The 13,371-nt window shown below is 49.0% G+C and overlaps 1 protein-coding gene across 1 annotated transcript; it reads right to left on the bottom strand.

Annotated features, from left to right (window-relative positions):
• Positions 1 to 8,303: 8,303 nt before the first annotated feature.
• Kcna4 (potassium voltage-gated channel subfamily A member 4) lies at positions 8,304 to 10,724 on the bottom strand. Its single transcript, XM_004644110.1, has one exon. It carries the CDS (start codon positions 10,434 to 10,436, stop codon positions 8,481 to 8,483), a length of 1,956 nt encoding a protein of 651 aa, XP_004644167.1. The 5' UTR covers positions 10,437 to 10,724; the 3' UTR covers positions 8,304 to 8,480.
• Positions 10,725 to 13,371: the final 2,647 nt, after the last annotated feature.

Below are 13,371 nucleotides of genomic sequence, written 5' to 3'. Positions count from 1 at the left end.
AGAGGGAGGGGGAGGGGAGAAAAGAGATCCAAACATATCATACATCTGTCTCTGCTGTCTCAAGAACAAAAACCAAAATCCTAGCTTCATCAGGAGACAGAGATGGCACAGAAAAGATGGCAGGAGATCTCTGGATACTTCGAGCCATTAATATTCTGTCTGAATTCTTATATTAGAATAGTCTACTTTGAATTTATGCCCTAAATCTTTGCAGGGATGCTTGAAAATTTTAAAAGTCAGGAGTCTTTTCTAACATCTCTTGCAAAGCACCTAACACCACCACCATTATTTAGTAAGTGACAGGGGGTAGGGACAACGCTTCAGCATGGAACTGTCGGCTTACATCAGCACTGTGGGCAGGATTCACCCCTGAAATACTTAAGCAACCCCAAGTCGTGGACGTGCAAAAGAGAATCAGTAATTCCTGAACAGAGACAATCCCAGCCAGATCCTACTCGGTCCCTTGAGAAAGTAAAAATAGCTGTTGTCACCAGATGATTCACACCTCACTGCGCTGTGTGTCGCCTCACCCCTATGGAAGCTAACCCTCTTTCTCCATGGGTTCTCACACTGCCACACAGCCTGTGAAGCCTGTGGGTTCTAGTAATGAAGTGACACCGCCTCTTCCCCCGGATCAGCAAGGCCGTGTGGCAGCAGGCTTCCATTCAGGCCACCCGGATTTGACGACCTCCCCACTCCTCTGTGCCTTGCACACCAACAGTGGCCCGCACCAACGCAGCGTGCGGCTCTGCGTTTCTGATCGTCCTTCTCGGGGCTGCTAGAGGTTTGCTTCAATGTGTCTTAGTCTTAATGTCCGACAGTGCTGGACCTGGGAAAGGACGGGACACTCTCCCCTTGAAATGTAAGTGCCTACATGGGCGTCTCTTAATGACAGGACGAGCCCTTACTCCACAGGGTGAAGTCTCCTCCTCAGCAGCAGTTCTATGGTCCTGTTATGAGACAACTGGGACCCTGGGACACACACACACACACACACACACACACACACACACACACACATACACACGCTTCCTCTGAGAACGTCATTCGGCTTCCTGGAGCTGCTGGACCAGCGAGACCGGCATCACTATAAACGCAGCCGATTTTAGATGACCCGGGCGTTTTCAACATCAGCTTGAAGAAGACGTTAACCATCACGCCTCACACCTTCCCGCCTCACTTCCAGTTGGTAGGCTCTGGTCCTGGGTCCCTCTTTTGATGAACTTTTGATGACTTTTGATGAAAGCTGAAACCCTCTTACCCCTCCAGGCAGAATTGAAAATCTGATCGTTAGCTTCCCACGGACAGAATCAGTCCCTGACGACAGGGTCAAAAGTCCTGAGACTCTTTCTAGGAACGCAGGCAGAAATCCTGTTGCAAAAGGCCTGCTCGGTCAGGCTGGTTCTGAGCACGCGAAGGCGATCCCTGCGCTGCGCTGCTCATTGGCTGAAAGCACCTTCTGGACTGATCGTCCGCAAATGCTGGAGGGAAAACTCGACTGAACTGCTTGTTACCTGCTACTCAATTTAGAGCCCAGCTTTTCATTTAATTTGCCAGAAGACGAAGTATTTACATAAGATTCACCCATTTAAGCAAAATGTGGAAAAGTCAGAAAAAGAGAAGAAAACTACACTGTGCCGTCACTCCCACCAACGTGTGTCTGCGTCCTTATTTGTGGGGTAAATCTCGCACTGAATAAATAGTTCTGAATGTAGATTGCAATCTCCAAATCTCATATTAATTTCTTGAAATAATTAACTAGATATAGGCCTGGAGCTAATATGCTTAGAATCTCTGCTTTCATCAAAAGTCATTTTAATATCTTTTCAGCAAGTCACCCTAAAATTAAAAATCTTTTCCCTACAGTAATACCAACAATGACATCAATCAAGAGTGGCGAGGGAAGAGACAAACACAAATGCTAAGCCTTCCCTAGAGAGTCTCTCATCTCTTGATAGAGCTCAGTGCAGTGGGGGCTTCATTAATTATTTCTACTCAGGCCGGTAGCACATGAAAGCCTCACGAGGATCATGGTCCTCACCAATTCAAAGGGAGAGAAAAGACCCACTCAGGTGCCATCAGCGCCGTCAGTGTTCCTTGGGAAGAGCCAGCACCCATTCGGGTGTAAGTTTATTCAGCTTCTGCACAGAACAGCATGCATCCTCTGTTAACCACCGAAAAGGCTCGTTTCTGCCTCCGTGAGTGAGAGCTGCTGTTTTCCAAATTCTTTATGGCTTTGTATGTGAGTGCTCAGAAGGATACCGGAGTATGTAAACAGTGTAAAATGCTTTAAGGTTATAATTAAACCTGAGACAGTGAAGTCACAGCAAACAGAAGCTACCACGAGGAACAGAAAGACAAGGGTTTTAACTTAGTCTTTGTCCAGCGAAGCCAGAGTGGACCGACGGGCCAGGTGGCCCGAACTCTACTCTTTACACAGCAGGCAACAGCAAACATGAAGAACCAAAGACTGCGAGCATCTGGGAATATCCCACAGAGCATACAAAGTGACCCTTCCTGCTGAGAATGAAATTCTGCATGCTGCCGTCCATGGACTGGCTAGTGGCGCTCCAGCTCTATGACGTAAAAATCAACCTACTCTGTGAAGAAAGACTTTCCAGTCTTCAAGGAACATCGTTTCTCAAAAACCACACACACTGAGCGACTCCTGAAAATCCTGCACTTCCACTTTCCTCCCAGATGCTTTTTTTCAGTACATTTGTCAAGCGTTGGTGAGCCCATGCCCTGCGCACCACTGCTGTTTGTGGCACTGAAGAAAGGTCCTCATGACCGCATTGGATGAGTCTTCTGACAGAAGCAAGGCAAAATAAGGAACACATAATACACGTGAGAATAAGAATATATTACAGCTCTTGCTAAACAAATATAATTACTTGGCTCAGCACTGGCCCACATTTAGTGGATACTCACAGGGGTCACCTAAGTAGCCACTTTGACTGCTTTACAAGGTGACCAACCCTCAAGAGCTCACGGTTTAAGAAACTGAGGCTAAAAGCATCTTCATCCCTTCTGACTCTGAAAATCCATCCTTGATCTGCAGAATCGTGCAAATATACTCTGTGTGTGTTTTAACACAACGCCATCAACTGCAAAGAAATGGCACGTATTCTACAGGTACTGGTGACTCGTAATACATGCCACTCAAGCCGGGGGTCCCTTGTACTTCCAGAAAGCTTTCACTTGTACATGCACTCAGCAGCTTTTCTGCTTTTTCACCTGTGGGCCCTTCTGCCTGTGGCGAGGCCCCACGACAAAGGCCTCCCTGCATCCTCTACGTCTCGTTCTAGTGAGTATGAGGTGCTGGCCCCACACACTCAGCTCCCCACGTAGGTCCTACCTAGCGTCTCCCTCCGGAGTCTCTGTGTGTGCTGTGTCGCTTTATGCTTTGATGACGTTTGCATTCGGTCCGCTGGCTGCAGAACTGGAGGCAGCAGCAAGCCAAGCCTGCATGACGCCACACACAGATGACACAGCACACACAGCCATTCTCCGCTGGCTCTTCTGCCAGGCAGGAAGCAAAAGCTCACTGCAGAGGCTCCTTCCAAGACACCACTGAACACAAATGAGTCAGCCGTCAGCAGCGCCGGGACTCCTGGCATGGGGGGCGTACTTTCCAAAGCCATGATAGGATGACCAGCGCGCCATTTGTCCCAAACATCTACTCTGATACATAAGACCCGCAAGGGGCTGCCTGAGCCCCAGGGAGGGCTTTTGCTCCTTACACACACCATGGCTTCAAAGCAACAAACTCATGCTGTGGAAAAACGGATTGATCCATAAATAAGATGACCATATTTTCTGAACTTCGAGTTCGGCCATATGGCTCGATGAGTATTAGCACACTTTTACAAAGAAGATACTGAGAGAAGCTGGGACTGCTATGGAAACAGAGAAGCAAGCCTGAAATAAAACCCAGTGCACAATCCTAATCTTCATCTGCTTTGCAGAAGTACATATTCTGATTTACTCCAAAACCAGCACCAGTTCTTTCCACCTCGAACACAGCCCGTCCCTCACCCTGCCGATTCCCATCCTAGGAAAGGTGATTGTCTGCTAACCTGTGGTGGTGGCTACAAGGTTCCGGAAAATCCTGCTCCTAGATCATGCTTCTTTTCAGGCAGGAAAACCAAGAAGTGCCTTTTGTCCACATCACATGTCCCTTGCGGAATTCAGAATGACTTTGGAGTCAAGAAGATTTCCTGGAACAGGCCCTTGTGTCACTGAGTGACAACCCGTAATCATTCTAAACTGTATCAATAAAACAAAAAACACAAAGAGGGATGTTACCATCTGCATCCTGCACATGAACACAGCAGCACAGGTACACTTCAAAATGTTAATGACAGCCGTGGTCCTCCTTGTCCCCTCGGAGCTGCAATGTTAGAGCCCCCACGAAAGCCACAGGACTTCATCATGAGCACCAGCATTTCTGACACTGTTGGGAGGTGGGAACACTCCTATTATTATTCCAATGCAGTTAAAACAGTTTTCTATTTGTTGACATAGGCTGGCCCAAAATTAGGAAAATACATATCTTACTTCCAAGTATTTTCTTTAGGCATATACTGTGCTCATGGTCAGAGTGCCGTGTCAGTGCACGCTGGATGAGGAGATTTCTACAAAGCTGCCATGATCCTGCTTAGAGAACATTTGACAAGGAATGCCACAGCAGCTGGGAAGTACTGTGTGTGCAGGCCTAGAAGGGGCTCCCCAGAACAAGGCCTGGCACTGCATTTATGGATAAGATGGCACTAGAACAGAGCAAAAAATCAAAAGGTTTACTTACCAACACTCACCATAAGTATTCAACTGGAGACACAAGAGTTAGTTTTCATTAAGTGAATCAATTCTCTTTAGTAATTAGGAGAAATAGCTTCAAAGTACATCTCATTTATTTGTTAGTTTATATTCTAAAATAGTCAAACTCCTGATACTACAGCTAGTCTAACAGTGGGATTTCAAAACTATTATGCTCTTATCATTGAACTTAAAAAAAAATCCAAGATAGTATATTTGAAAGATGCTCAGGAAATATCCAGCTAGTATCATACTTTCTGTAAGTCCACAGGAAAATTTGATACTAAGAGAGAAAAAGTAGTAATGTAGCCCAATATCTGGGTTTCTGGAGTGGGGGAAGGAAGTGAGACAGGAAGGGAATGAAGGAAAGAGAAGAAAACAAGAAAACAAGAAAATGTTCCCTGAGACTCAAGGCGATCAAAGGATTCGCCCAGGGCTGGTGGCAGAGCCTGATTCCCTGGAGTAGCCGCCATGTTCCTGGAACCTTCTAGTGCCCCTTTACAGAGTCAAAAGTGTTATTTCCTCCTCCTGCCCTCCTCATAACCATTGGGCCTAACTGCCTCCTCATCAAGCATCTGTGGGGAAGAGCAGCGCATCTTCCTGGGAGACAGGCTGCTGGGCACAGCCGCAGACTGTGCCTCGGGCACCGCCATCATCCACAGTGGCTCCTGTGTCCCAGATCCCGAGAATTCTGATCATCTCTACATGGAGCCATCTCTCTTTTCTCTTACAACAAACATGTATGGTGGATCTAAGAAGATCCACTTTCCTAAATCAGCCACACAGAGTAGCTGGAAGCATTTTTCTTAGTATAAAATTTTCACGAATGATTCTAAAGTGCTTTGCCGACTTGGAAAAATGCTATAAATTCACAGCTGCACTCAGCGCCCTGCTTTCACACCTTCTCTGTAAGAGGGAAGCATTGCATGCAGTGTCCCTGTGCAAGGCTTGAGGGCTCAAGAGCTTTTCTCTGTGGAGAAGCAAGATCCAGACACCCTAAAATAAATGCTTCCTTCAGGGAGGGGAGAAACACTCCTTCCATGACAACCCAATAGTGTTTAGTTTGAAAGCCCACGATTAGCACTTCTGACCTTCTCACCCACAAAATCAACGTGAGATTAAGTCAAGCACTCAGATCCCTAAATAACACCTTCTGCTGAATTCTCAGTAACATCAGTGTAACATGTATCAGCAAATAAATTTAACTTTTCAGATCTAAAACAAAAAAGTTACATAAACAATGCAATCCAGTACATTTTTCTTCACAACATCCTCACTGCTATTATAGAATGTGCAACAAACATCACTGACTAGAGAACACTTCTTTTAACATATAATCCGACGTAGGTAGGAACAGCATAAGAAACATGGTCTCTTGTCTACAGACATCCCTGAGATCATAGGCCCCGAAAAGAAACTCCAGTAATTAATCAGCAGTTGGCTCATTTATGCTTGGAGCTCAGTCTTGCGTAAGGACAACGTAAAGAAACAATCCCTGATTTTTATAGCCTCCTGACACAGTACATGAAACTCATGAGTTCTAAATATTTTTTTCTCCAATAATTTGTACCAGACATCAGACATCTCCATGAAAATCAAGATTCCAGAGTGTTTGCCTGTTCCTGCCTGTTCTCCATCACTACATCAGTTACTTTGCCATTAGACTAGGGACCAACCTATGTGGCATTATCCTGCATGCAATGCTCATTACATTTTTGCTACAAATCCAAACCATGTGCAAGTGTCCTCTTTTAGGATGTGGTGACCAATGACACATGCTCCCTCTGTCCCGTCCATTTCTCAGCTTCCACTTTTGGTAGGCCTCCAAAGGCTTGTTGCCTTCCAGTTTCCCAATGGGGCCCTAGAAAAGCGCTCCCCTCAGGGTGAAGATGAAAGATCAGGAACAGGGTGCAGAACAACTTTTCACCCTAAAACTCAATTCATTCAAAATATAAATGCCATTGAAGAAGAGTCAAGATTGGCCAAATGATAACCTGGGTTGGAAAGGCTTTGGCCAAACAATTCCATGTCTTTCTAAAATTCCTTTTTGCAGCATCAGACTGCGCTATGTGCAGGGATGCCCTACCTGGTATTTGGGGGCTTTTACCAAAGCTCAGGAAAACCGTTCTCTAAAGAATCAAAATGCATTTTAAAAAAGCTAATAGTAAAGGCTCTAATGAACACAGCTTGAGTTTGCTAACTTTTATGTCATTGTGAGTCAGTAGTGCAAGTACATTACTAGCTTTATCCTCACACTTTGGAACACTTTGTTGTGAATTAAATGTCATGTATGTCACCAAATCCTTTAAGAAAGATGGCTATGATGGTGATGGGGAAACCAGGTGTCTTGCGACAATGCTTCCTTATACCCACATTAGCAAAGAGACTGCTAAAATCGGAGGAGACTCCCCACATCCTGCTGTTCCGTAGTGCACACAAACAATAAACTTAATGAATCTGGCATTTATGCTGCACATTTAATAGGAAAAGATTTAAGCCATAATCACTATAGCTGCTGGGTATTGTAGGTCTTCAAGAATTCTCCCAGTGCATGCATTGACTTTGGTTAAGTTATTTTGGACTTAAGAGGCAGGAAAGTATTTAAGATAGTAGGGTTTCTGAAGCATCAGTGTAGCAGACCAATTTCAAAAGATTCAGTTGCTAAATTTTACTTCACAGTCCCTTTGAATATCAGTTAGGTCTCAGAATAGGAGAGAACCATGTGCTGCTACTTGTGGTCATCCGTTTCATACAAAGAAAAAGAGAGCAAATGAGACTAAACAATTATTCTTCCAATGATTGTCATTGAACGGTTACAGCAGTGGTGAATATTCACAGTACGAAGTCTCTCCCCATCTTCAGCGGATAAAGGAGTGCAAGGGGAAACACATTCCAGTCCTGTCACCTGGGAACAAAATTCATTACATTTTCTCCAGTTCCATCTCCTCCATAATGTTAGGCATTTGTTGCCATTTCTCCCCAAAATTAATAATAAAATAGAATCAATTTCTAAAGGCCCCCGCAGCCTTTTTAAAAGTTAATTTCCAGTCAAAAATAAACTTTAATTAAATCCAAGATAAAATTGTGACCTATATTCTGTTAAATAATTTACTTTCTCTTTTTTGTACACAATAACTCTTACAATTTTTTAAAAAACAGCTACAGAATCCAGAGACATTGGAGACGCTGCTAAAGCACTGGCAAGCGACCGCTCGGACTCACTAGAGCTTTCATAGTAAATACTTCAAAATGCCACCTCATCTCGTCACTGCACAATGACCAACAACGCTGACAATTTACTTACACATACACACTGGCACACACCCGCACACACACACACACGCACGCACGCACGCACGCTCGCTCGCTCTCCTTGGAGCCAGCTTCCTATTAACATCTCTTCCAGTTCATGTGCAAAATTCTTGCATTCTAATAAAAAATATAAAGATAGATTTGCTCCTGTTTAATCCTCCCTCTTCTCCAAGATGTTTCATTTATTTGACATGTGATACAAGTTTAGTAACAATTATGCCACGTATTACCATTCCATGGCTACTACCGTATGCATTGGACTCATTTGCATATTTCATTTTCATAACTGCACTGCCTATGCATAAATATATTTGGAGATGCTAGGGGGCGTGGCTGGCAGCGCGAGCCATTCACACATCGGTCTCCACAGCCTTCACATTGGAGCAGTTGTTCTTATCTGTCTCGCTGTCGTCCCCCCTCCCCTGACACTTCTCCTCCTTCGCACACAGAGACTCCTTCACTCCTTCCTCCATCTCTAGATACTCGGACTTGTCCCCCAGGGAGGAAGAAGTGGAGCTCCGAAATTTCTTGAGGAGGTTGGAAGGGAGGTATGGGCAACTGACTGCGTTTTGTGTCAGCTGCGTCTGTTCCTCATTTTCAGTCTCTCTGTGGTAGAAATAGTTGAAGTTAGAGACGATCACTGGCACGGGCAAGGCAATGGTTAGGACACCCGCGATGGCACATAGGGACCCCACAATCTTGCCCCCTACCGTGATGGGCTTCATGTCCCCATAGCCCACGGTAGTCATGGTGACCACGGCCCACCAGAATGCGTCGGGGATGCTTTGGAAATGTGTGGTGGGCTCATCCGCCTCAGCAAAGTACACGGCGCTGGAGAAGAGGATGACACCGATGAAGAGGAAGAAGATGAGGAGGCCCAGCTCGCGCATGCTGGCTCGGAGCGTGTGGCCCAGGATCTGCAGGCCTTTGGAGTGTCTGGAGAGCTTGAAGATCCGGAACACGCGGACGAGGCGGATGATCCTGAGGATGGCAAACGACATGGCCTGCTGCTGCTGCCCGTTGCTGCCCTCCTGCTGCTGGGCCAGGTCCGTGCCCAGGGTGATGAAATAAGGCAAGATGGACACGATATCAATGACGTTCATGATGTTCTTGAAGAAGAGGGCTTGGCTGGGACACGCAAAGCAGCGGACCACAAACTCAAAGGAAAACCACACGATGCACACAGTCTCCACAATGAAGAAGGGGTCGTTGAAGATGGTGTGCCCCGAGTTCTCCAGACGGGGCACCGAGGTGTCGTTCAAGGACCCGCTGTGTCCGCCAGTGCTCAGTGCCATGACCAGGTCCCTGTCGTCCCTGAACTCGGGCAAAGTCTCCAGGCAAAAGATGACGATGGAGATCAAAATGACCAGGACGGACACGATGGCTATGCCCCTGGCGGGACTGGAGCTCTCCGGATACTCGAAGAGAAGCCAGATCTGCTTTTTGAACTCATTCTCTGGCAGTGCCCTGTCCTCCTCTTCCCTCACGAATCCCTCATCCTCACGGAACTTGAGCAGGGCTTCCTCGCCCAGCTGGTAGAACTTCACCTCCTCAGTAAAGATGTCAAAGGGAACGTTGACCGGCCTCTTGAGGCGCCCTCCGGACTGGTAATAATACAAGATGGCATCGAAGCTGGGCCTGTTCCTATCAAAAAAATACTCGTTGCGCAAAGGGTCAAAGTACTGAGTCCTCTTCTCAGGGTCTCCCAGCAGAGTCTCTGGAAACTGGGCCAGGGTTTTCATCTGTGTCTCGAAGCGCAGGCCGGACACGTTGATGACCACGCGCTCACAGCAGTCACTGTAGCGGACGGAGCTGTAACCACCGCCGCCGTCCTCCTGGGGCAGCAAGTCCGTGTAGGAGCACTCATCGCCGCGATCCTCCTCGCTATAGTACAGCCTTCCCCCTTCCTCCTCCTCCTCTTCTTCATCCTCCTCGTCTTCCTCCTCGCTCAGCTCCCTCAGGATCTTCTCCTCGGAGCCGCTGGGCATCAAGTCCGAGCAGTGAGGGAAGCTGCTCTGCCGGTGGTGGGCTTTCTTCTTCTCGGGCCTCGGTCGCCTCCTCCTCCGACTACCGCGGCCACCCTGAGGGTCATGGGAGGTGCAGGCCCCACGGGTCTGGTGATGATGGGGCCCCCCGGAGCCTCCACTGCCTTCCACAGCGGCAGTGGCCGCTGCGACCGCCGCGGCTGCAGCGGCCCGGGAGTGCGCCAGCCTCTCTCGCTCGCGGGCCCGGGCCTGGGCCGCGTACCCGTAAGGCAAGTGACTGTTGCACCCTGAGCTCTCCGCGCTCACCATTGCAACCTCCATGGTGGCGGCTTTGGGAAATGGCTGGTTCCGGTGGTAAAAGAAGAAGAAAGGAAAGAAAGGGGGGAAAATAGGGCAGCCTCCTCGCTCACCAAACGAAGGTAACTTTGGAACCCTTAAGCAGATTGCTTGGAAGACTAAGGATATTTTCAGTCCAACTTTGCATTTTCTGTTTTTAAATCAGCACACCCCATGCTCTCGGCTTGGGGATGAGACACTGCTCTCCAGACCTTTGAGGGTCTGGACAGACAGCCTGGAGCTGCAGAGCCCCAGAGAGCCGGGGTCTCCTGCACACCTCGCCGGGGGCGAGCGCTCCCAGGTGGAAGCACCTCTGGGGCGTGGTCAGTGATCTGGCCGCCCGGTGCCCAGGCAGCAAGTGTCTGACTGCCAGCCGTTGTGTCGAGAATATGAAAAGTATTTTTCTGCCATGGAAACGGTCCAAAGCCCAGTCCTTCAAATTTACATAAAATGCAAACCAGCCTTTAGTCTTAGCACTTGCCTTCTCGTGATGGTCTGAACCACGTTATGACGGGCTGCGGAAGGTGCTGAGCCATCGCTGCTCAGCCGCGACGCAAGAGTCTCCAGGCTCTCTCCTCACGTCATCACAGGCACCCTGGACCCAGGACCAACGCCAGGCTGCAGGAGGAGGCGAAGACCTCGAGTGGTGGAGCAGGACCTGAACGAAGCCACACTGGCTCCACAGTCTCCATAGAAATCACGGCAGTGCAGAGCATCCTTGGGCTAAAATCAGGCAGAAGGGCTTCACCTGGAAAGGGACAGGAGACAAGCCTGGGATCAAAATACAAAGAGAAGCAGCATCACAAAGCGCACCCAGAGCTCTGCCCAGCACGCATTCCCTCTCCTGGCCTCAGGCAAGCCATACCAGCGGGCCAGGGGAGCACAACTTCACAGGAGCGCAGGGCACGCTGTTCGCAGAGCTCTTCCTCAGCCCCCTTTTCCCCTCCTTCTTCGCCTGTAGCTTCTGCTCTATTTTTCATGGCAACTCAGCTCCTGGGCTTCTCTGCACTGCCCAGCAGCTGGCTTGCTGCTGTCCCCCTCTCCTCCCAGTGCCAGCTTTCTGCGTTCACCGCCCAGCCCACCCCACAATGCCAGCGTGCTCCTCGCCCAGCCCACCCCACAATGCCAGCGTGCTCCTCACCCAGCCCACCCCACAATGCCAGCGTGCTCCTTGCCCAGCCCACCCCACAATGCCAGCGTGCTTCCTCTCAGGGTATTCCCATCATCCGTGCATCCCAATGCATTTGTTAAATTTCCACTCATGAGGTGTTTCTGAATTGAGTAACTTTCCACTTCTGTTTTGACTCGGAACAAAGTCAAAAAAAACCAGTTAGCTTCAAGGCTGATTCTGCTACCCGAATGAGACCCAACCAGACCCTCTACAGTGTATAATTAACATGACACAACCTCCTTCATCTCAGGAGAAGGGAAAGGGGCACATGACACAGCCGGCCAGCCTGGGGCATAGTGAGCCACAGGAAAGCAGCAGCCTGTTCAGAAATGACAGGGCTGTAACCTGTGCCTCTCCAGCGACCATCCCAAAGGTTTCTCTGCTGTGATGCAGAGTAGACTTTTTTCTCTCCGGAGACTCAATGCCTGTGTTCCCCACATTCCTCCACTCCCTAAAGTGAGGCCCTGTTGTTTTTTTCTCTTCTCCAGATTCCTGAGCACTCCTTCCCTCCACCCACAGCCTAGGAGCTAATCCCAGTTCCCACATCTCTAATAATCAGCTCTCCTCATAGCTCTGCTGCGTTCACCTCAATGTTTCCTCCTACACTCCTCCCAAGGAACACTCATTTTTAACACAGGTATGTGTGGACTTAGCTCTTGACACATCCACCTGCACCCCCTACCCTTCCATCCCTCTCCCACTCTCAACTGCTACCCCTGCATTTCCAGCCCTCCCCCCTTCCTGACCATCACCTGTTCCCTGCAGGTCCCTCGGAGCATGCTGATACCTGCTGTTCTGGCTCTCCTTCTTCCTTCATGTTCTCTCCCATGTCCAGTGATTTGGGCTTCTGGACCCACAACCCACCTGGCCCTACATCCTGCCTCCTCCTGCTCCCTCCATCCACACTGGGACAGGACTTCTAAGCACAGGAGAAGGAGTGACCCAGAGAGGACACTGATGCTCAGAATTCAGGGCACCACCAGCGTCTATTACTGGAAGCACTTGGGAAGCAGAAAGCAATGGCTTTCTGGAGCCATCAGCAGGACTGGGCTCTTGACCACCTGCTGCTCTGGCTGAGCCTGTCAGCCTTGTCATCAGAACACACTGGAGTTTGGGGAAATGTCAAGCCAGGCAGTGGCAAACACACAGCTCCCCAGTCAACCCTAAACACTCCAGCTCTGAAGACACTAAACCCCAAGCCCAGGAGATGCCCCTGAGTGCCTCAAGTCAGTGGACAGCACTTCCTCTGCCAACTCCCACCTGTCTCCCCCTCAAGTCAGCACTGGAAAACCAGCGGAGGGCAGCTCCCATCCTGCTGCAGGCCGGAAAACCCTGGAGTGGACCAGTTTCTCCTTAACTTCTGCAAGCAGTTACAATGCACTGCCTAAATAAAGCCCCGCTGGGCAGGCAGGGCCTGGGTGCTTCTGCACTGCCAACACCCTGTCCCACCCATGGTTATGGAAGGCCAAGAATTAGAGCACCTTCAAGTTCACCATCAACTCTGGGGGCTCCAGCCCGCCCCCTCCCAGCTGCAAGCAGGTTTCCAGCCCACTGCTCTGGGTCTGCTTGTTTTGTTTACTTAACAGCCCATTCACCTGCAGAAAGCAGATGCCTCCCTTTTAATTGGCTGCCTGTTACCTCACTGCTTCTGATAGAAGGAAGGAAGGGAGGAAGGGAGGAAGGAAGGAAGGGAAGAAGGAAGAGAGGGAGCGAGGGAGGGAGAGAGGGAGGGAGGGAGGGAGGGAGGGA

This window comes from Octodon degus, unplaced genomic scaffold (genome assembly GCF_000260255.1).
Source record: "Octodon degus isolate 3935 unplaced genomic scaffold, OctDeg1.0 scaffold00193, whole genome shotgun sequence".
Classification (NCBI taxonomy): Eukaryota; Metazoa; Chordata; class Mammalia; order Rodentia; family Octodontidae; genus Octodon; species Octodon degus.
The sequence above is the reverse complement of the archived record's forward strand: the minus strand, read 5'-3'. Positions and strand labels throughout refer to the sequence as shown.